Source organism: Tiliqua scincoides, chromosome 1 (genome assembly GCF_035046505.1).
Source record: "Tiliqua scincoides isolate rTilSci1 chromosome 1, rTilSci1.hap2, whole genome shotgun sequence".
Taxonomy (NCBI): Eukaryota; Metazoa; Chordata; class Lepidosauria; order Squamata; family Scincidae; genus Tiliqua; species Tiliqua scincoides.
The window spans coordinates 70,007,609-70,031,607 of record NC_089821.1 but is presented as its reverse complement, the minus strand read 5'-3'; the positions used below and the strand labels follow the sequence as shown (position 1 = coordinate 70,031,607).

The window sequence follows — 23,999 nt, the reverse complement described above, 5'->3', positions numbered from 1 at the left end:
CCCCCATCTACCTCTCCACTGCCCAGCGATTCACATGACCGCTAAGAGGTGGAGCATCAATGATCCACTGGCGCTAACCCAGCTAGCAGTGGTGCTTCACCAGCTTGAGGGCCTCGTAAATATTTTTTACAGCACATTTGCAACAGTGCACTCCAGAGGTAAGCCAGCGCACACTGGTTAGGATTGGGCCCTCAGTCTCTTCCTTCCTCAGTCAATTATTGCTTCTGAAAAAGAGTTTACTCTGTCAGTCTGCTCCACTGCCACCTACAACCAAGGCAGATTTCAGGAAGAGATAGGGATGTGCTCAGTGCAGTATATCTCTATTCTTCTTTAAAAGTTAAGTTAGGAAGGCAATTTCAGGTTGTCTCCTCAGTTGGTTCTTCTGAAGCATGTTATGGATTGCTCAAATAGCACTTTGCTCTCCCAAATCTGTTGCAATTTAATACCTAATAACATTCTTTCTTCCTCTTTCAACATCACTCACTCTCCTAAGGCAAAAATTCCCTACTGATCTGGGGACTTTCCCAGATATGTTCTTTTTCCCAAGGGAGTAACTCTCCTTTTTCTAAATACTGTACTAGCAATAACCATAGCAGGCATTTTCTTCCTTAAGTAGCACCCTCTTCCTTAAGTAGTGGGGGATCAGGTGGAAAGATTCTTTATAACATTAATGTACCCTAGATCACTACCACCTTTTTTTCTTTAACTGGTCAGTTCAGTTGGGGGCATAAGTAGACACTTACCCAGTGTTGTCCCACTGAATGTTGATTCCATGGTGTAACTATTCAGTATTCCCATTCTCCACATAACAACCCGTCCTGTTCCTTCCTTACATTTTTGGACCTGAAACTTACAGCTGTGGAAAGAAAACTGAACATCCACATTGGTCAAGTTAGAACCAATTAATCAGACTTGAAAACATAAGAAGAGTCCTGCTGGATAAGACCTATGGCCCATTGAGCACAGCAAACTTATTTCCTGCAGTGACTATCCAGATGCTTCTTTTTGAAAGAATCTTAAAAGACTGTTGCAATGCAGCCTCTTCTGTTCCCTTTGTATGACACAGTACATACTGATCTGAAACATTCCAGATAGTCAGCTGAAATTATTTTCTAGTCAATTTGATTTCTGCTCCATTATCTAGGCCCATTTATATGTACAATAATTAATCTGGATGATCTGTTTTTAAATCATGCCACATTAGGAGAAATCAAACCTGTTTCACTCAAGTGGTTAGCTTAAAACAGAAAGACGATTTAATAATCGGCTTCAGCTGACATAGCATTTTTAGGATGAGGATATGAGGCTAAGGGCACAATCTAAACTGCACCCTATGCGCAATCTAAACTGTGCCAAGTCCCTTGGGGCAGCCTGGGAGGGTCGCAAAAGTGCTGTAAAGCACGTTTGCGTCTCCTTGGGAGGAAGCCAGGCCGGCGCTCTGAGAAGCGCCGGCCTGCGGAGGCTGATGGAAGCCTCCGCACCAGCTTCCCCCCAGCTCCTTGTGTCGGGTCGGATGAGCCTACGTAAGGATGAAAGGTAGGCGTGGGGGAGCAGAGAGTTAGGCGTTAGTGAGCGGGGTAGGGAGGGCAATGGGCGGGCAGGGAGAGGGAGGCGGGGGTGGGATCCATCAGTTATGCCGGATCCCAATCCTTGTTCCCAGGGAGTTCGAGTGACTTCAAGCCACTACACACTCCTCAGACTTGTGTCACCTCAGGAGGTGGCGCAAGTCCAAGGAGACCCATAGGCACCAGCAGCCCTTACCCAGGGGTAAGGGGAAAAGTTTCCCCTTGCCTCTGGCTAAGCTGCTTCTGGCCACAATCCTGTGCTGCATACAGCGCAAGCCAGGATTGCGCCCTGGCTAAGAGTTCAATTCTATCCAATTTTCCAGTGCCAGTGCAGTTGTGCCAATGGAGCATATGCTGTATTCTGTGTTGGGAAGGCAGTCACAGAGGCCTCCTCAAGATAAGGGAATGTTTGTTCCCTTACCTCAGGACTGCATTGCAGCTGCACCGGTGCTGAAAAGTTGAACAGGACTGAGCCCTAAAAAGTACAAGCTAGCTAGACCCAGTCCTATCCAAATCTCTACAGCACTGATCGAGGTGCAGGTTGCATCCTAAGGTGGGAGGGACAGTTGCCGAGGACTCCTCAAGGTAAGGGAACTTTTGTTTCCTTAACTTGGGGAAAGCCTCTACTTTCCCAATGGGGCTCCTTGATTCTGTGCCAGCTATTTTGCTATATAATCAACAGGGACAATACTGACTCTTAAAGCTATTTTGCTGGCACAGAACCAATGAAAATGAAGGCAAGAGAGAGAGACAGAAGAGGGACAGGATATGGCCATACACAAGTGCCATAGATTCTGCTCTCTCCACCTTGTTTCACCTATTCCTCCAGCTTTCTCCCTCTGCTGCCTTACTTGGTGCCAGCAGACAGTATGTTCACCACCAGTAAGCGTGAACGGCCACCAGTGACTTTGCTGGCAGCCTCACTGAACTCACCACCAGCTCTGGTAAGCATGATGACATTGCATGATGTGCACCAGAACTAGGCTCTACCGCCTGGACACTTCCTCCAGCAGAACGCACATTCCACTAGTGGGTGGTTCAGATAAGTTTGGGTTGTTGTGATGAAAAACAGGTTATTATAATGTAAGGACATTTTCATCTGTTGTCTACTTGTATTTTGCTTGTGCTTGAATTGCCACATTTATTAACTGGGAAAATGTGTAAATAATGAAACTGGGGGAGAAACTGGGAAAGGAGGGGACATAACAGGGGTGGGGAGACTGCAGGAGGGGATGGATTCAGTGATGCTGCTGCACATCAGTTCCTATCCCCTCTGGCAACAGCCTCCCCACCTCCTTTCTCTCCTTGGACTTGTACTAGCGAAATTGCTAGCGCAAGTCCTAGGAGACCCATTGCAGATAAGGAAACTTATGTAGGGTTAAGAGGATGTAAGTACCCTTTCCCTGCTGAGCTTCCTGATTTGCTATCCCCCCACTGGATACAGCACTCTTGTTTTTGGGGCAGCTGCACCATTGGGGGGGGGGGAAGGATAGGATTGGGTTGTTAGCAATGTGGATGGAATATAGCACAATGAGAGTGCATGAAAACTGGCTACATGTGAAAAGTACTGATGCAACATCAGTTGCAATCAACTGAAAAAATGGAAAAGCCATGACTGGATGGATGGTGCTACATGCAACACATTTAGAAGGAGTCTATATTGTTAGAAAGAAAAGGTAACTCCTCACTGTGAGAAGAATAATTGTCATCTGAATTAATCAACAGGGACAATACTGACTCTTAAAGTAACTAACAAAGAATTCAGAACAGGGTCCATCGTAGGGCCATTCACCCATGAGGGTAACTGGTTGCCTGAGGCAGCAGATTATTGGGGGGAACATCCATCTTTGTTAATCTGCTTTCCTCTATTGCTCCTCCTCCCTCCCTAGATTAGAAAAGGGGGGCAGAAAGGAAGAGACAATGTGGAGAAGTGTGCTGAGCTAGAATGTTGGAGAATGGGAGGAGTGGAGGCTGGCACATCACTGAGTAAGGGGGGTAGCATTTGGCATGCCACTTCAGGTGTCAGGAGATCTTGGGCTATCCTTGGTCTATAAACTATGCTAAGGCCCCACCTTGTCAGGAACATTCTTGCTCAGCATAAGAGGAAATATTCGTTCATGGAGCAACCGTTCTGAAGCATGGTTGTTGTTACAGCCATACATGAAGATATTGTTCTTGCGGCTGTGCCCATGGAGATCACAATACAGCAAAACTTCTCGTTCCTCAAGGACTCTTGCAGGAAAGATACAAGCAAAGAAACCAGGACCTGATTAATACATGAATGACTTGTTGCACAGAAGTAACCATATTGTATTCTGTTTACTTCCCACTCACGTGGAAGATTCAAGCAATCAGAACAAGGTACATAAAAATATCTGCTTGGCTACAATTTCTTAAGTTCGGTTATTTAGAAAACAGAGTACAGGTCCAACCTTGTTATACACAGATTTTTTATACACGGATTTGACTCAACACAAATGGCCACTGCAAATGAGAAGGAATGTTCTGATCCCTGAAGAAGGGGAAAAATGCATTCCTTTAAAATCAGTTTAAAAAACTGCTTTTCTTACTGTTATAAAGAGACAGTTATACAAGGGATTACAGGTATAACCTAATTATCTATGGATTTTTCACCTGTAGAAGGACCCTTTAAATTAAAGCAAAAAACTTGTTTAACAAGAGAGGAAAGCTGCCTGACAATCCATCAATCATTCTCTCTCTAGGCACTTAGAATGGCTTCCTTCCCCCTTCCCTCAGTTCCCCCTGAGCACATGAAAGAAAGATAATCACTGTGCATTCTTTCCCAGCTCTGAGTGAAGGGAAGGGTCGAAGTGAAGACTTTCTAAGCACCTGGAGAGAAACTGATTGATGGATTGTCTGCCTAATGCCTTTGTGTTACACCACAAAGGCTGTTTTTAAATTGCCTAGCAAAGGAACATTGTTTTTTAAATTGATTTGTTTTAATGCAATTTTTCCCATCCATGTTGAGTTCTGGGAACAGACCCTCAGAACTCAACTTGTAGTACCAGACATTTCACTACCACCCACAGATCATGACAGAGCATGCACATAAAGTACCAGCTAATACATGGCAGTAACATGAATGCCATAATGGCATGATCCTCCCTAGTTTAATTAATTAATTAATTAATTATTAATTAACAGTATATATATACCGCTTTTCAACTAGAAGTTCACAAAGCGGTTTACAGAGAAAAATCAAATAACTAAATGGCTCCCTGTCCCAAAAGGGCTCACAATCTAAAAAGATGCAAATGAATACCAGCAGATAGCCATTAGAACAGACAGTGCTGGGGTGAGGTGGGCCAGTTACTCTCCCCCTGCTAAAAAAAGGAGCACCCACTTGAAAAGTGCCTCTTACTCAATTAGCAGGGGTACCAGGGGTACTTCCAGGAGATAATCCAATACATTTGTATTTGTCTCTGAGTGAAGGGAACAACAATTGTGTGAGGGAGAAGTCAGAGAGAGAGAGAGAGAGAGAGAGAGAGAGAGAGAGAGAGGTGGAAACTAAAACAGCCTCATACAAGACATATGTTTTAGGTGTCCAGCTAACAATAAGCTTGGAAGAAAAAGGGAGAGGCAGGAATATTAGAGTCTAGGATTCCATAGAAAGCTGTCCCCTCACCACACAGCTACTTAAAGGGGACCATACAGAGGCCCATCCCCCTTCTCATCCCTAAATGGACACAGCAACATACATAATGACTAAAGAAACTTTATGAGAAGCTATATGTGGAGCTAACAGCCTTGGTTTAATATGCAAGAAGTGCCAGAACTGACATCTGGCTACGATGTCTCAGAAAAAGGAGTAGGAAATGATACTTGCACACCTGGGACAGTACAGTGTGATAGCCAGTCAGACTGACTAGTGCAAGGCCCAGTGATCTCACCCTGACAACTGTTGTCCCCAGGATGCTTGTAATTTGGTCTTGCTCTTCCTTGGACTTCCACCATTGACTTTAATGTAAGTGTGTTCACATATGCCATTCTCTTTTGTTAAGGATAAACAAAAGATGTTACACCACTGCAGAAGAAGGGACATCTCCTAAGCTCAGTTTCTTTTCTACTACATTCCTGCTACATCCACTTCCTCCCCTGTGATGGCAGTGTCTCACCAGTATACACTGATACATCTAGTGTTTCACTGGTATATTTTTGGGCTTTGCCAACATCAGGGCAATTAGGAAAAATCATGACACTGCCAGAATATTTAACTTGGGGATAGCATAATGCAGTTAAGGACAAGCAATTCAACTATTTTGACTTTGGGAGATGAAAAGACTGATAGGGTTTCCTTTCCATAACTTTTAACATTTAACCAGCAGACGACTATAACTTTTAAATTTTCAAGTTTAAGTTTTAAATGACTCATGTAGAATAATTATTTCTTAAAAAAACAAAAGGACAATTATCTTACTTTTAAAGTAATCAAAAAGGAAGAAATTGATTTGACACTTGTTCACATTTTGGGGATAATTCTCACACTTTAAGTAAGTGTAATGACAGAAACATCAGTGAAGACAGATCTCTACATATGTGCAACATTCTCACTTCAGCTGTGCACCCACACTAACTGCAGTCTCTCTACAGCTATCAGAGCACATAAGTGCTACAGTTATTCTGATTACTAGTTCTTTTCCTTCTTGAGCCCTGCCTACCTACTCACCAATGCAACCCAAATTTATGCAACTTAAGCAAATGTATATCATCCACTGTATTTACATTGGTTTACACAGTGTGTATATACTATATACACATTTCTTAATGAATGTACTGAAACTTGACAAATATGGCATAATGGTTTATTTTTCCTTTGTACAATTTTGCATCCCACCCACCCTTCTTCTAAGCATTGAGACCTAACTCATGATTTAACTGGAACATAAAAGATTAAAAAATAAAAGATTAAAAAAGCTTTATCTCTCACCTTTTGATCATGGCCCGAGTGTGCCAAATGCAAGGGAAGGATTCCTTCAATCCTGTGGTGTAATTCCTGTTCAAATCCCTTCCTGCTAGTGAGCAACGGTAATTCCCCACAATTACCCCATCTGGATTTAGCATGGGCACAACCTTAAATATGAAGAGATCCCGAAGTAGCTGAGCATCAGGGGAATCACTCAAAATGAAGTCTAGGAAGCCTCTCATCACCCAGGAGCTGTTTGGTTCCCCAGGATGGACCCTGGCACTTAATATGACAGCTTTCTTTGCATCTGCAACAGCAGCACTTTTGGATGGATTGGTAATGGTGAGGAGGTATACTGGGTTCCCAGCTAGACTGTTGCACAGAGAACGAAGTTTGAAATATTGAGAACGGTGCGGATCCTTTACTAACGTCACAAGGTAATGCTGCAGATCCGAATAGGTGTACGGGTAGAAGTGAGCAAAATAGCATGTGTCATGGTTGTAAGGAAAACACACTGTCCAGGTGAGACAATACAACGTCTGACCTTCCTCTGTGTTATATCTATAATATTTGATGCCACTACCCTCTCTCCTCCAGCCAATACCATGCAGCTGAGCATCTTTTTGAGAGTACAAAAGAGGTTTCATTCCCAAGTTGTAGAGACTCTTGGCTTTCATCAAATTAACAATAGTGAAACGATAGGTAACGTCTTTTCTAGTATTTTGTACTCTGAAGTAGAACCATTGTGTGTGCTTGCTTGTATAAAGATCTGTTCGCAAAGTCAGTTCATATTCATACTTGCCTCTGAAATGCAGTCATCAGGAAAAGAAAAATGTTTAGGAAGACAGCAGCAATTTCTCCCTATAAGGAACTCTGCACAGCATGTACTGTATCAAAGTCCTACAGACAAACCTACCTCAAGAAATGGGAAGCTGCAGGAGATCATGGAATACTTCATATCTTGACTGTACTCCCCCCCCCCCCCACTAACTGGGCTAAAAGGCAGATTTTAAGGGGTGGTTCTTTTATATTTAGTAGGGTAAGAGCTTAGGTTCCTATTCATGCCAGCATTTCCACTTTTCCAGTGGCTGTTTTCTGGTATCTCTTTTGTTTGGTATTATGAACACTCTCTCCTTATCCTGGGGACAGATAGCTTCATACTTAAACTGGCAGTCACGCTAGACAGAATATGGTTTTCCAGTGTGTAACGAGAACTGTTAAGTTTTCAACTGATTGTCCTAAGCTTTCATCTAAAACAGCTTCCTTCTTCTCTTGATGCAATTTTTTTTTGCCCCCATATGATTTCCAGCTTCTCTTACTCACACCCTGACAGCTTTCTGGAGGTTCCCGCTTTCAAAACGTGATTCAAACAACAGTACAGTATCTTCTGGATTCTTCAAACTGACTGCAGCTGATCTGATGGGCTCTTCTGACCCTCCAACTTGTGAACCAGTGAAACAAGTATCTTTGGTTGCTGAAGGAGAAAAGACATGGTTGTTACCACAGCATTGCAGACTTAACCATCATAACCAGGTATGCACACCAACCCTGCAAATTCCATTTTCCAGTCTTCTGTATTCATGGCTGGTTGGGAAACATGGCGCTCCTAGGAACAAAGAGCACTGGACATTGATAGCAGATGAGCAAGGTGACTTCAGACTGGCCTCTATTATTGGTTTTTCAACTGAACAGAATTTTAAAAGTTGTACTCCTATGATAGCTTTCTCCCATGATATGCAGGGCCAAATCAAGTATTAGAAGACCGAGTTTATAATAATCTCCTGACAATTTTTTAAAAAGAAAAGCAGCCTCAAGAGGCTGCAAATCTGAGGGAAGGAACAAAGGAGGGGTGCTTAACCCTTTCTTCATGAGCCATTTTACAAAGCACAATTGCCCCCCACAAGTTGTTTGTCCATAAGCTCCATCATGGCGGGAAAGACATATACTCTCCAGTAAGTGAGAAGCAGGTGGGGGAGTTATTTTGAATAGAAATAGGTCGATACAAGGGTCAGCCAATGGCATCCTAATGCCCAAGGCAATGTGCCAAATGTTGCCCTCCCTTACCTGGAGCAGCTCTAGCCCATCACTCTCCTCTCCATTTTCTCTTCCACTACATCTTCCTCTTCCTTTTCCAATCCAGGAAGGAGGGGAAGGAACAGAGGAGATGAGTAGGTAGAAAGAGGTGGAAAGAGGTGACTGCCTCAGTCAGCCCTGTAAATGAGTAATCCTTGGCCACTGCAAAAGAAGTTAATCACCATCCTCTGCTATTCCTCTGATCATCATTCTCTGATCAAATTCATTTTCCCACTAATTTTCATAAAAAAAGTCAGGAGACTGTTAACATCCATCTGCTATGCAACATTTAGTTTAGCCAGAGTGACCAGTACAAGCATACAAAATCTAGTACGTACAGTATTCTGGTTTGAAGAACTGGCTTATAAACAGTTACAGATTTTAATGGCACACAAACTTATATAAAGCAACATATTTTAATCAATGCATTGCATTGAATACCCACAGAAAACTATTTAGTGACTGTAATGAAACGGTTGTGGAGGATTTTCCCTCCAATTCCAAGATGGTTCCAAGATGGTTTCAGGTTCCAAGGGGAGCTAGCCAATTGGAAAGATGGGGAGGTAGGGCCAGAGGAAAGATCACCAGGCCTGAGGAGATTTTGTCTCTCTCTTCTGTCTGCTTCTGACAGGACAAGACAGGGAGAGCCCACTTTCTGGTGAGCTGTTGGGGAGAGCCCCAGGGACATAGAAAGGGACCAAGTATCAGCCAGGAGTGTCATGTTTTGTTTATGTCTGTCTTCCTCCTCCAGTCCTTAGGAGCTCTTGTTCCCTCAGCAAAGGCCAGGCCAAGTTGGGATCCAGGCTCTTGGCCTAGTCCAGCAGGGTCTGCACATTTGAGGCTTCCCTGCAGAGCCAGCACCATTCAGGGGATGTCAACCTAAGAGAAACCAAGCCTGTTTACATTGGTTTTTTTCTCATCTGTAAACCCTCCTGTTAATAAAACCTTTTTGTTTAAAACCTCTGCCGTGCTCTGGGATCAGTGGATTTGTTAGCCTCCCCGCTCTGCATGTGCTACTGGCAGAGCAAGAGCATTTTAACAATCCTGAATACCATTCTAGGGGAGGGGTTTTGCCCAAGGAACCTCTCTGGGAACCAGATCTCTTGGGTTGGTGGCAGCAGACTAGATTTACCAAGTCTTGTCCCACCAAGCTGCATGTTCAATTGATTGGAAGAGTGGGGGATAGGAAGGGAGTGAGCACTTGGCACTAGGCATCACTGCCCTGGATCAGCGGGTAGTCACTAGAAGTCCCCCCCTTCATGACAGTGACAAAGAAAGTAAATCAGTTAAAAAAATTTAGAGAAAAGCTATCAGTGTCATTACAAGTTCTTGTTCATCAGTACAAGGTGAAGAAAGACAGAACAATGGGATGAAGAAGGGAATAGAAACACTGCCACAATATTTAGGAGAATTTCACTTTGCATTCATTCATTAAAAATGAGATGAGTTATTTTCAGATTTCAGAAACCTTATTAGGTTGCAGATTACATATGAAAATACCTGGATCATGTTACAAACTTTCGGAGAAACTAATCATAAACAGAATTGGCCCTATAATAGATGAACATCTGCATGTAGAACAAGTGGGCTTTCGACAAAATCGTAGCTGTGTTGATCAGGTGTTGAGCTTGACAAACTATATCGAGGCTGGGTTTCAACAGGGTTTAAAAACTACAATTGTATTTATCAACCTAACTGCAGCATTTGACGTGGAGGGAGGGACTGCTATATAAATTGTGTCACATCATCCCATGAAAAAAACTATCGATTAGTCAACAATATGCTAAGTGACAGATCTTTCCAGATCATAATGCGGGACAATGCAAGTAAGGTAGGAAGGTTAAACAACGGCCTCCTACAAGGCTCTGTAATGGCACCCACACTATTTAACCTGTACATCTCAGACTTGCCAGTAATAAGGGGACATAAATTTGGATATGCTGACAACTTGGCTCTAGCAGTACAGGGAAAAAACATGGAGGTGTTGGATGGCCTCCTTTCAGAAGACCTCAAGATCCTGGGAAAATATTTTGCTGACTGGAGGTTAATACCCAGTATCAGCAAAACAGTGACTACATGCTTCCACCTTAACAATAAATTAGCTAATGCAGCCCCGAAGGTCTATCTAAATAACAACCTACTCCCTTACAATCTTCATCCAAAAGATCTTGGAGTAACTTTGGACTCTCTCTTATAAGTCACACCTCGAGAACACGTCCACAAAAATCAATACCAGGAACAACATACTCCAGAAATTAATAGGAACAAGATGGGAAGCTTCAGCCACTACTCTCAGAACATCAGAATTAGGATTGATCTACTCCGCAGCAGAATACTGCACTCCAGTATGGCTTAACAGTTGTCATACTAGCAAGACTGATGCCAGATTAAATGAAACCATTAATAATATAAGACACACTCCTGTCTGTTGGCTCCCCATTTTGAGCCACACAGCACCACCAGCTCTACGCAGACATGAGGTTTTAGTGAAAGAATATAGAAAAATCACCAACAACCCACTTTTACCAGTAGATGCCAATCCGCATCTATCAATCGGTAGGCTTAAATCCAGAAAGCCTTCTCTGGTACTCGCACAACATCTGCACAACAATTTTAACATCAATGCCCAATGGAAAGCTAAATGGGCAGTTGAACGCCCAGAAATGGGTAGTTATATAGATGATCCTACACTTAAGGTGCCAGGTTTCGACTTACCTCGCCAGCACTGGAAAACTTTGAACAGGATCCATACCCTACATCAGGGGTGCTCAACACGTCGATCCCGATCTACCGGTGGATCACGAGGCAAAATGAGTCGATCGCCGAGCCCTTAGTCTACTCTAGTCTAAGGGCTCCGCGATCAACTCATTTTGCCTTTAGCTGCTAAAGGGTTGGGCTTGACTTTGCAGGACAGCCCTCACTAATCGATTGCGGAGCTCTAGCTAGACCTCTCCCAACCGGGCCACGTGGGAGCGGGGAGGTTGCTTCGGGGGCAGCAGGCAGGCTGCGGATTTCTGCCCTTCGCATCACCAGCTCGGGCTCTTGCGATGGCTCAGCTTCAGGCGTGCTTCTTCACCGATGACACGAGGTACGTGTGGGAAGGAGCCTGGCTGGGGCTCCAGTGCTAGCTACTTACACAGGAGTAAGCCCTGTTGGCTCTAATGGGGCTTTCTTCTGAGTAGACATGCCTAGGATGGGGCTCTGAGGCTGCAAGCTTGTCCACACTTTCCTGGGAGGAAGCCCCACTGACTCTAACGGGGCTTACTTCTGAGTAGACATGCGTAGGATGGGGCTCTGGCTTCATGGAACTAAAACTGAGCCACATATTCAATTCAGTCCCAATGGTACTGCGAGGTTGTTTTGTACCATCACTTCACACTTCCCTAGAGGTGAATCCTTTGAACACAGATTTACTTCTGAGTAAACATGCAGAAAACTGTACTGTTAATCGCATTTTCCCCCCTATAACCTTTTCTTTGTATCCCCCTGTACATCTGTTTGCTAAATGCAGACACTTTATGCATCTGATAAAATGGGCTTTAGAGCCCAATCCCATGCATGTCTACTCAGAAGTACATCTCATTATAATCAATGGGACTTGCTCCCAGGAAAGTATGGACAGGATTGCAGCCCTACAACACAGTCCTATGCTTGTTCTACCCTGAATTAAATTCCATTATAGGCAATGGTGCTTACCCCCAGGTAAATGTGCATAGGATCAATCCTATGCCTGTCTACTCAGAAGTAAATCCCATTATAGTCAATGGTTCTTACACCCAGGTAAATGTAGTGGAGCTAAACAAGGGTTGGGCTTGACTTTGCAGGGAAGGCTCGGAGCAGAAATTCAGTTGTGCCTTGGAGAACCTGAGGAGCGTCTCCAGAAGGGCTCGGGAGCAGCCCGGGACTGTCTGGAGGAGTTGCTTGGGGCCACTCAGAAGTGCTGCTGATGCAGGGTGGTGGCAGCCTCCGGCTGGGGACGTTCAGCAGCAATTGAGAGATGCAGGTGCCCAAGGCTGCGGTCCTCTCCTCACTTACCCGGGAGTAAGCCCCATTGACTAGCATGGGACTTACTTCTGAGGAGACAGGCTTAGGCTTGGGCACACAAGCTGCAATCCTCTCCACACTTACCTGGGAGTAAGCCCCATTGACTAGCATGGAGCTTGCTTCTGAGGGGACATGCAAAAGATTGGGCTCTAAAGCAAGGGTGCTCAAACTTTCAACTTTAGGGATGCTGTAACAAGTGTATAGAAGAGAGAATTTCAGCAGGTGCAACTTGTCATCCCACAGATGACAAGCTGCACCTGCTGAAATTCTCTCCTACACAATTTTAAAGGTCCAGGATCCCTAAAGTTGAAAGTTTGAGCACCCCTGCTCTAAAGCTCCTATCCACACTTACCGGAGAGTAGTCCCCATTGACTAGCATGGGACTTACTTCTGAGTAGACACCATAGGGTTGGGCTCTGAGGTTGCAATTCTGTCCACATTTACACAGGAGTAAGCCCCACTGACTATAATGGGATTAAAAAAAACAACTCTGGTAGATCTCCGGGCCTTGCTGGGTTTCAAAGTAGCTCTCCAGCCAAAAAAGTGTGAGCACCCCTGCCCTACATGGTATTAGTCAGGACTCAATGTTTAAATGAGGGCTAGTATCTACTCCACAGTATGATTACGGGTTCTCCCGCCAAACCATATACCACATTGTGTCTGGCTGCAAACTGAGGGCGTATACTGGCCCATGGTCTGACTTTTTCAATGAAGGTAACTGCCCTTGAATGGCTGACAAACTGGACATTGACATTTGATCTAGTCTAATTGATATATAAATTCATGTATTATATGCCATACGCTAAACAAACAAACAAACAAACAAACAAACAAACAAACAAACAAACAAAAAAATACCTGGATCTATGTAATAAACAACAGTCCCCAATTCCTCTCCTATTACAGTTGGTGCCATTTCATTTCCTGTTGGCTGATAGAAAGGCTCAGGTTCAGGGGGAACCCACTCTGTCAAAACACAGAATTACATTTATTTATTTTGACTGCAATCTTATTTGTACTTTCAGATCAAATAAGGATGCAATCCTAGACACACATATTTGGGAGTAAGTCTCACTGAACTCAATGGGGCATACTTCTGAGCAGAGATGTATAGGATTGTTCTGTAAGACACTGCATATTCCCCCCATGACCCCTAGATTCTTACTCTTATTGGGCTCTACTCGCAGTCCAATTCAATGCCATCCCAAGTATACTTTTTGATAAGACAAGGTATCCAAGTAAATGGGAAGGCAGATTACAAAATTATTACTTAAACTGGAAAAGCTACATATGTGCGCGCACGCACGCACGCACGCACGCACTATAAAATAGGCTACTAGGATCTGGTTCAAGGAGAGCTGACAAAATAGTACTAAAATAAAAAATAGGTAGAGGAATACTCAGTAGGTCTTTAAAGGATCAATCTCTTGGAACTTGCTTTATAAACATTTTCATTAGAAACCATAGTGACAGAAGTAGGAGTATGATTCTGAAATTTCTGTGTGATTTCAACTTATGACACATTGGGTGCAATCCTAACCCCTCATGTTAGTGCTTTCCAGCACTGCCAATGGGACATGTGCTGCATCCTGCAGTTGGGTGTCACTCACTGGAGCCTCCTCAAAGTAAGGGAATATTTGTTCCCTTACTTCAGAGTTGCATTGCCCTTATGTCAGTACTGGAAAGCACTGACATAAGGGGTTAGGATTGCGCCCATTGTTAACACATAAATGTCAATAAAATGAATTGCTTGACTTCAACAACTAAAATAATTCATCGTGCCCAAATGTCAAAGGGTAAACTATATGCCTGTTGTGTTTTTTTGGTCCTTTGTTTTTGCTTTCTATTTAATTAGCAGTTGCACGGAGGTCTGACCATGCCACTATTCATGCATTATGTTTTATACACTTTTCTAGACACAACTAATTTCCTTGTCAAAAAAGTAATGTATGAAATTAAGACTCGCAATTTAATCTAGAATTGACTGAAACAACATATTGGGAATCCCTGGCCTATGGAACTGACCAAAAACCAAAACATTTCATACTGAGTACGAAAGCATCATGAAATGCAACTGAATATTTCTCATTTTAGATACAAGTTTCAATATCTTAAACTTGTATTAAACTCTTGTATTAAACTTTTAAGAGTGAATTTCATGGATCTGTGCAATAGAAAGAAGCTCTCCAATCACGGTTCCTGTACATCCAGGAAACTTAACAGTAAAAGATCATAAACACAAAAGATTAATTTCAAACCAAGGCTCAGTTACCAATATGGTGGATCTTATCATGGATTACTTCACACTCTATTGGCCAGAGTGGTGCCAAAATTGAATCTCTGCAGTTGGGAAGGGAAAAAAGATTTCGAGGTTCACATAAGCGCAGAACACCAGAGCCCTCTGGATGGTCATGCATAAGTTGTTTACTCTTAAGAACTGCTGTCTTCATCATTAGTGAACCTGCCAAAAATAAAAATGATAAAGTATTATTAATTTATTTGCAAGTCCTGATAGTGGCATAGCTAGCGAGGGGTGGTCCACTCTAGGTACCAGCCTTAGAGGGGTGATACCACAAGTGATCAAAATTGCCAAAATCACAATGGGTAGGAATAATACAAGCGTGCGATATACTGTCAGATGCAGAATTTACAGCAGAATTGAATGAAGAAAACTGGAGTGAAATCTTCATTCTATCAAAAGTTATGGCCAGAAAACAACAATGCATGGAGCCCTATGGAAAGTGAAACTGAGCCATATCACATGTTTACTCATGAGTAGGCAAAATTGCCTTCATCCAGTGGTTCTCAAACTGATGGGTCACGACCCACCAGTTTGAGTAAAGGTTTCCCCCGTCCCTTTAAGGGGCAGGAGAAGGGGAGAGGCAGGGAAGCAATCCCCAGGATCGTGCCCGTATGGGGGAGCGAGGGGGGTGCTTGTGACTTGTTTTATGAAGACAGGGCTGCAGCAGGCTGCAGGAGGTGCAGGGAGCCCTGTGCAGCCCTCTGTAGCACTCCCCAAGGCTTGGAACGTTCGGAGAAAGCAGGCACAAAGCACTTCCATTTTGCTGGAGGTGTTTGCACCCACTTTCTCTGAACATTCCAAGCCTCAGGGAGCACTGCAGAGGGCTGCGCAGGGATCCCCGCACCTCCTGCAGCCCTGTCTTCATAAAGTAAGTCACAAGTACTTCCCACCCCCCCTTAGCGGTGCAATCCTGGGGATTGCATCACTGCACTAGCCCTTCCCCGCAAGAACTTACTGAGGGAGTAAAGCTCCCTCAAAGTTTGAGAACACTGCCTTAGTCCACCAGAAAGGGCAGGCTGAGAGGAATTCAATGACACCAGAATGGTCCCGATCCAATGAACACAGCCCCCCAAAAACACCTGAGATGGAAGTTCCTCCCTCCAAGTTGACGAATGTAATGAGCCCTATGGAAAGTGAAACTGTGTACTCATAAGTAAGTAAACATGCCTTGGCTCGTGATCAGGTCAGGCAAAGGGGAATGTGAGGTCACCAGAATGGTCCCAATCTGATGAACGTGGAGCTGAACAAATGCTCCATAACAAATGCTCCCCCCCCCCCCAAGAATAAAACAGTGGCTTGAACTGGTAACGTGAATTTTTTTCTTTTTTAGACTTCTAAAGCTAAGTGGGTCCTGAATGAGATATGGTTTAAATGTAAGAACTTAAATTGAACTGGGCACTGGGTAGGGCTGAAAATATTATTGATTTGTGTGTGGGAAGGGGTGTTCTTGCAGGCAGGCTACAGAGAAAATTAATGTGGTAGAACAGGGCTGGTTTCCCCTTATGTAATTATTTGTTTTCTTTAATTTAATTATTTATAATTATTTATTTTAATTTGCTTGATGATGTCACTTTCAGCCATGACATCACTTCTTGTGGGTCTCAGACAGACTGTTATTCTAAAAAATGGGTCCCAGTGCTAAAAGTTTGAGAACCACTGCTTTAACTCAAAATGGACCAATGAGACATCCTTGGGGGTGACACCCTAGTGACTAAGATTGTGGAAATCGTGGCTTTTTGGAATAATACCATCATTTTATATATCATTTGATGCATAATTTCATCCATTGCTTGTAGGGAAATATTTACTGCATTTATTTTCTGTCCATTATTATTATTCATTTCATGTCATGACTATCTCTCTATCTCACTTACATCACAAGGTTGTTGTGAGGACAAAATAAGGGGAGGAACCATGCACACAACCTTTGCTTCTTAGAAGAAGGATGGTATAAAAATGTGAAAAAATTAATTACTTAATTATGTTGCATGGGGGTGACAAAAATGACCTAGCTATGCCACTGAGGCAGTATGTGGTTCAAGTATGCATTTCCTTCTAGGTAGAGCGCTCTCTCGCTCTCGCTCTCTCTCTCTCTCTCTCTCTCACCCACCAGGTTTGGAGCTTACTTACATAGTAGTTTCTTGTTTGAATCGTGTTCTGATCTACCTCTCTTGTGAAAGTTGCCTGGTTTCAATGGATAGTGAGAGCTCTTCTTCCAGTTCTCAAGGGGCAAAACGGGGGTTTCAAGAGCATTTTCCTCACCTAAGAAGGAACATTATTTAGATGATGCTTTACACAAATGAACAGATCTCTGTCTCAAGGGACTTAAAATTCTTGGTACAAAGGAAACTCAACTGAGATTGCAATCCTATATGCATTTTCCTGGGAGGAAGCCCCACTGGACACCATGGAACTCACTACTGATTAAACATGCATAGGATTGCACAGTGATTTAATGAGACCTACTTCACAGTGGTTAGGAGTAAAGTACAGTATAGAAGGACAAAGATTCTTATGTTATTATTCTACAACATTAAATTAAAAGTGTAATAATCTTTTCCCATTTGTAAATACAAAGGGGTATGAGGTATTAATTGATAAGAGGACTGACAGCCTTTCTTTCAACAGGTGAATTAGGCTACATAGGCTGCAACCACATGTTCCTGAGAGTAAGCCCCATTGAACAAAATAGGACTTACTTCTGAGTAGACTTAGTTAGAATTCTGCTCAATGATTCCTAACTATTCAAGAGAGGAATAGCAAACAAAACAGGGAAGGAGATATTCCAAGCCGGGGGAGGAGGGGACTTGTAGAACCACTTGACACAATTCTGGCAGGTGGAACGGGACAAACTCATCAGGTTAGGGCCTATGTTCTTACCTTTGAAATAGCCATAATATTGCAGGTGCTGATGCATGAACCTTTCATACGGGTCTTTGAGCAGCTGTAGAAGGAAGGCATGTGAGCAGTGAAAGTCAGCATGTTTTGTACTGGGTTACATTTACCAAAGCTCCATACTGGATGCTACTATAAAACACTAAGCAATGACATCCAGACTATATGAAAAATTGTACAATATCTAAGTGTTGGTCTCGAAATGGTTTTCCATTACAGTGAGAGTGTGAGGTTCTCCAGTTCACCCCACCTCTACTAAAGTACAAAAGCTGTAGAAGAAAAATATCTGAGCAGGGAAAGTCAGCAAGTTTTGTACTTGGGTTACATTTACCAAAGCTCTGTACTGGATTCTAGTATAAAACACTAAGTAATGACATCCAGACTAAATGAAAAATTGTACAATATCTAAATGTTGGTCTCAAAATGGTTTTCCATTACAATGAATGTGTGAGGTTCTCTTGCTCACCCCACTTGTACTAAAAGTGCAAAAGTCTACCCCTCCCTCTGAGGTCCTGGCTTTTCTATCATCACCCCCAACACCACCAATGGCAACTACAGGTCCAAAAGATCAGCTTCCAAGACAGAAAGTGAACAACTCCTCTAGCCCGTGCACCCCTTCACACTGTGTACTGACCTGACTGTCAGAGCATGGGTCTGCTGGTGCTGGGCACATGTTGCCGAGTACAGTGATGGTCACTCCCTAGAAAGAATCAGAGAAAAGGTCATGAAAGGTGGAAGCTATGGACCAGGGATATGTGGTGGGTGGGGAGACAGAGCCTCCCCAGGGGAGTGCTTCAAAAAGCTTTGTGCGTGGGTTGTGGGTGCTTGGGCGCCTCACACGGCAGCAGTGCTGGGGAGGCTCTGCTCCCCCTGCCTTCCCACCCACCACACAGAGGCATGGGGGGCAAAGAAGAGACAAGGTACTGGGGGGAAGAAAGAGGGAGAAGGTGACACAAGAGGAAGCCATGAAGAGGCTTTCAGGAGCCTCATCCCTACTTAGTGGACAGTCCCTCTGGCCGAGGAGAAGGGACTATTCCACCTAAGGAGCACCAAGGCAACTCCTCCTCCTCCCCATCTCGACGGTGGTGACTGAGAGGACTGAAAGGGCTTCTATGGCGACAGCTTTGGTCACCCACAACAAAACAAAACCCCGCAGACGCACAAGAGATGAGGCCGCCCACAGCGGAGTCAGCCTCTCCCTCCTCGCTCGCTCAGGGCTAGTGAGAGGCCCGCCAGACTCTGCACTGGGCCATGAGAGGAGGGCGGGCGCTGGGGGAGGGGCGGAGAGAGACGCGGAGCCCCTCCGAGAACCGGCGGCACTCCGGGCGGCGGCGCGGCAGTGAGACACGCGCGCGGCTGCCCTCGGGCGACCTCCCCCACTGAGGGGAATTCGTATCCTAGCAACCAGCCACGCCTGAGCCAGGCCGGTTGCAAGGCGGGGCCTCAATGGCTTCTCGTTGGGCCGTCAGCGAGGCGACGTTGCCTGTGGCTCAGCTGTCGGGGCCGGGGGGGGGGGGGAGGCTGCTTGGTCGCTGGCTGCGGCTGCGACCCAGAACACAGAGCTGCATTACAACAGTAGCCTTCCAAGCTCCTGGTGCCAAGACCCCAATAAGTAGACCCCACTGAGGATCCTGCGCCCTTCCCAGGCAGGGTGACCAGGTGTCATAACCACAAAAGAGGACCAGGCACCGCAAAATGTAGGACACCCCAAGAAAAATGCAGGACAAAATAAAAGCTTAACAAAAGCAAAAAACACTCATATATTCGTTTCATTAAGTTAAACACTATATTACTTATTATTAAAAACTATATTAAATAGTAAACACACTCATATATTAATTTCGTGTGGTTAATTTAAACACTATGGCTGCAGTTCTAACCTCACTTTCTTGGGAGTAAGTCCCATTGGACACAATAAGACTTACTTCTGAGTAGACCTGGTTAGGACTGTGCCCTATATTACTTATTAAAAACTATATTACATATAATTTTTTAAAAATTTTATTATGTAAATATAATTTTAAACAAAATGTTGGGAATAAAAAATGAAAATGAAAATAGAAACAGGTATCGGAAGTTGAGTGGCAAGTACAGAGTACTAAATCCCCATTTCTTTGTGATTTATTAACTTTGTTCTTCAGTCCTGTCAAACTCTTTGTGACCACATGGACCACAGCACGCCAGGCCTCCCTGCCTACCACTAACTTCTGGAGTTTGTTCAAATTCATGTTCATTGCCTCCCTGACACTATCTAACCATCTCATTCTCTGCCAACCCCTTCTCCTTTTGCCTCCAATTTTTCCCAGCATCAGGGTCTTTTCTAAAGAGTCCTCCCTTCTCATGAGATGGCCTAAGTATTTAAGTTTCAGCTTCAGCACCTGTATTTATTAACTACAAGGTAATTAAGCTGCCTGCTCACAGAGAAAAGGAGGACAATTCTTTTCCAGGACATGAGGCTAAAAAAAGAGGACATGTCCTGGAAAAAGAGGATGTCTGTTCACCCTGCTCACAGGACCCTGTTGTCCACCCCCATCCCCACTGCCACCCACTCTATGCCCCTGTAATGCCGTCCAACACTGTAACCAAATATTCTTATTAGATAGAGCAAAAAAAGTTTCCATAAAGCCTGGCAGTAGTGAAAGCTGTTTTGGCACCATTGCTAAGAACTAGAGCAGGACTGGGACTCAATCTCCTGGTAGCTGAGGGGTACACCAGGTGTCTCCCTCTTTATCTGGTGGAAATCCAGTGGAATTCAACCTATTTCACTCCCGTAAGTTGCCACAACCCCACAACTGAGGCTTTGCAACCCCATTGGGGTCCCAACTCCAGGTTGAAGATCAGTGCTTTACAATATACAGTATATTTCCTGGCTTATTGAGGTGTTCAATTAACCTCTGAAATGGTGACACGTGGGAAAAGCCACCTTGGGTGCCCTCTGGGGAGAAAGGCGGATTGGGGGTAACAAAATGAAGTCTTCTTGTGAGGTTTCTAATCAGGAAAAGTTTCTGCTGGGCTCTTCCGTGTCTTTTCCACTTCAGGTATTACGTACTGTACATTAGTCAAGCTCTCGTGCATGCAGCCATCCACTGTGGGGGTTGCCTGGTGGAGTCATGCGTGAACTTGTCACTGCTGCCTGTGTCAAGCCAGTTTAATCACCTCACCTTCTCAGATAGTTCAGAGAAAGATCCCTTGCCCAGGAGGACAAACCAGACAAAACATCCAGGCAAACCTTGATCGAATTTCACATCACCTAGTAGGCAGCAGTGAGACACTGTAAATGCCAGAACAACATGGGCTGGAAAGGGCTATTAATAAATGAACCTAATGCAAGACACAATGGGATGTGCTAGGGATACTTCAGAACTTTTGATATGAAACTGAAACATGAAGTTGAGAAACTCCCCCAAATGTCCGCATCCAGTAGCCATTCCAGGCTGTAAACTGTGTTTCAAAAAAAGGGGGGGCTACAAGAACAAAACATTCCCAGCTAGGCAGGCCGACCAAAATAAGTCCCATTGAAGTAATGGGAGTGATAGCAAGCCCCTTCTTCCTGGAAACCTTTTATTGCCCATATAGGGTCCCAGAACATGGGATTTGAGGCAGTCTTGTGGTTTACTATATCAGTCATTCAACAGGACTTATGAGTTCAGTAAGCTCAGAAGTTGGCATTCTGGTCTTTTTCCTGGACACCGGTTATTGCCCAGAGCAATAGTGGAAAGGTTCTTTTGTCTGTTATGCCTGGATTTGTTTGATGCCTGAAGACTAACCAACCAAAGCTGTTTGGTAAATGCAGGTTTGGGTTGAGGTATTAAATACTATTTCAATACTTCATGGATGCCATTTCCAAAACATTATTCTCATGTGTCTAACACATGCTACTTTCTGCATTAGTTAGAAAATGTCTGTTTCAGCTTGTTCCATCCTGTCTGAGATGGGTTTTTGTTGGGAAGGGGTTCATAAAAGCATGTTATTGGAAATTCAGGTCTAAAATATTTTTCAAACGTGTCCAACATATTCCAGGAGTTTTTTTTGCATCCACTTCATTTACTAACAGCGCATTCCATGTTGTTCTGGCTTTTACACTGTCCTGGTAGCAATCCAACAGAGGAAATGAGCCCTTGTTGGACTCGGTAGTACTCCTGAGTGACTGTGTAGACAGTGGCATCGCTAGGGGGGTGCAGGGGGTGCAGGCTGCACCGGGTGATGCTCATGGGGGGTGACACGCACTGGTGGGTGACAAGCTAAAATCACCATGGTTAGGAGTAACCCCATCATATTATATATCGTTGGATGCGGAATTTCGAGCGGAATGCAATGTAAAAAACCAGAGTGAAATATCTCCTTTCTGTCAAAAGTTATGGCCAAAAAACCGGAGAACAAAAAATGCATGGAGCCCTATGGAAAGTGAGCCATATCACGTGTTTACTCGTGAGTAGGCAAACCTGCCTTAGTCCGTCGGAAAGGGCAGGCTGAGAGGAATCAAATGTCACCAGAATGGTCCTGATCCAATGAATGCAGCCCCCAAAAACACCTGAGAAGGAAGTCCCTCCCTCCAAGCAGATGAATGTTCCCCTATGGAAAGGGGAACTAAGCCTCATGGTTGTGTTTGCTCACAAGTAAGCAAATGTGCCTTAGCTGGTGTGGAAGATCAGTTGAAGGAGAGTGCAAGGCTACCAGAATGGTCCTGATCCTTTGCACCTGCAGCTAAACAAGTGCTCCAAGAGGCAGCCCCCCCCCCCATTAAAAAAGGCTCAAAACAGAGGCCTCAACTGATAAGGTGAACTTTTTTGAGACTTGCAGAGCCAGGTGGATCCTGATAGTGATCTGGTTGAAACAGAAGTTCTTAGATTGAACTGGGCACTGGGTAGGGCTGAAAACCTTACTGATTTTGGAGGGGGGTGTTATTGCCAGCAGGCTACAGAGGAAATTCACTTGGTGGAACTGTTACCAAAAGGGCTGCTTTATATAGGGGAATAATTACTGTGCCCTTATTGGAACCTCAGGATCGCAGGCTAGCTAACAAGACGGCGTAATGCAGAGAAATTCCTTTTTTAGCTTAAGGAAGAGACTGGGAGAAAGATGACTTCTAATAAAAGATTATAATTTTATTACAAAAGCACAAAGGTAAACATAATGCACATTTCTTGGTTCTAGTACTTGAAAAGTGTACCTAGCTTATGGTGGTTGCATGTGACATGTATTTGGTACATCCGAGGAAATTAGGAAAGGGAAATTTGTAGGGAAGGATTTTAGGGGTCCCTGTCTGCCAAACTCAGTTGCTAACTAAAGATGGGGAGAGAAGGGGAGAAATAGGTGGGAAAGAAAGAGGGGGAAAAGTTCCAGAACGAAAGATATTTACCTGTCCTGAGGAGCAGATGGATGGGGGGGGGGAATTCCCGGGAGGAGGACCTCTGCCTTGGGGGCAGCCAGAGAAAGTGTGCATGAGGTGAAGCCCTCTCTTAAAAGGATTTTTTTTGTGACTGAGATGGGCTGGGCGCTGAGCTGGGGGAAAACTGCCACCCACCAGGGTGTTTGGGGTCAGGATGTCCCTTATCAGCAAAATTCAATGTGTCTAATGGCTGGCTTCCTAGCTAGGGGAACTTACACAATAAGCAGTGATTGAGTTAAACAATACAATAGGAGACACTTAAGCAACAATTTACTATGCCAGACTCCTTGACCCTGGAGAGGTGGATGTTGTCACCATGAGCTTGTGACTTTACCTGAATTTGGCCTGTGTGAGAAGTTTAATGTGTTTGCATAACCAGTGATTGGATTAGGAGACACAGTGATTGGGTTAAAACAATAAACAGAATAGGAGACATTTAAACAATGATTTGCTCTTCCAGACTTGTTAAACCTAGGGAGGGGGATGTTGTCACCATGAGCTTGACTTGACTCCTTTATGGCCTGTATGGGAAGTTTGGCCTGTATGATATTTTAGTCCATAATAACATAACCAGATATAAAATCACAACTTAAAAGGAAAAAGGGGATTTTCACGTAACAGAACAGGGCTGGCTTCTGCTTATTTAATTATTTGCTTTACTTTATTTATACTTATTTTAATTTGCCTGATGATGTCACTTCCACCATGACATCACTTCTGGTGGATCTTGGACAGATTGTCATTCCAAAAAGTGGGTTCCAGTGCTAAAAGTTTGAGAACTGCTACAATAAGGTGTTAGTAAGTTGA

At 44.0% G+C, this 23,999-nt stretch overlaps 1 protein-coding gene across 1 annotated transcript in view; it reads right to left on the bottom strand.

Moving 5' to 3' along the window:
- The window catches only part of AGBL2 (AGBL carboxypeptidase 2), a 41,699-nt gene extending 23,223 nt beyond the window's left edge, over nt 1-18,476 (bottom strand). The window contains exons 1-9 of the mRNA XM_066621099.1: nt 18,438-18,476; nt 17,789-17,852; nt 17,039-17,170; nt 14,879-15,067; nt 13,465-13,572; nt 7,813-7,963; nt 6,514-7,293; nt 3,638-3,797; nt 740-870 (exon numbers count right to left, since the gene is read on the bottom strand). Coding sequence (XP_066477196.1) covers nt 740-870; nt 3,638-3,797; nt 6,514-7,293; nt 7,813-7,963; nt 13,465-13,572; nt 14,879-15,067; nt 17,039-17,170; nt 17,789-17,852; nt 18,438-18,476 — 1,754 coding nt within the window. The remainder of the gene's footprint in view (nt 1-739; nt 871-3,637; nt 3,798-6,513; nt 7,294-7,812; nt 7,964-13,464; nt 13,573-14,878; nt 15,068-17,038; nt 17,171-17,788; nt 17,853-18,437) is intronic.
- Nucleotides 18,477-23,999: the final 5,523 nt, after the last annotated feature.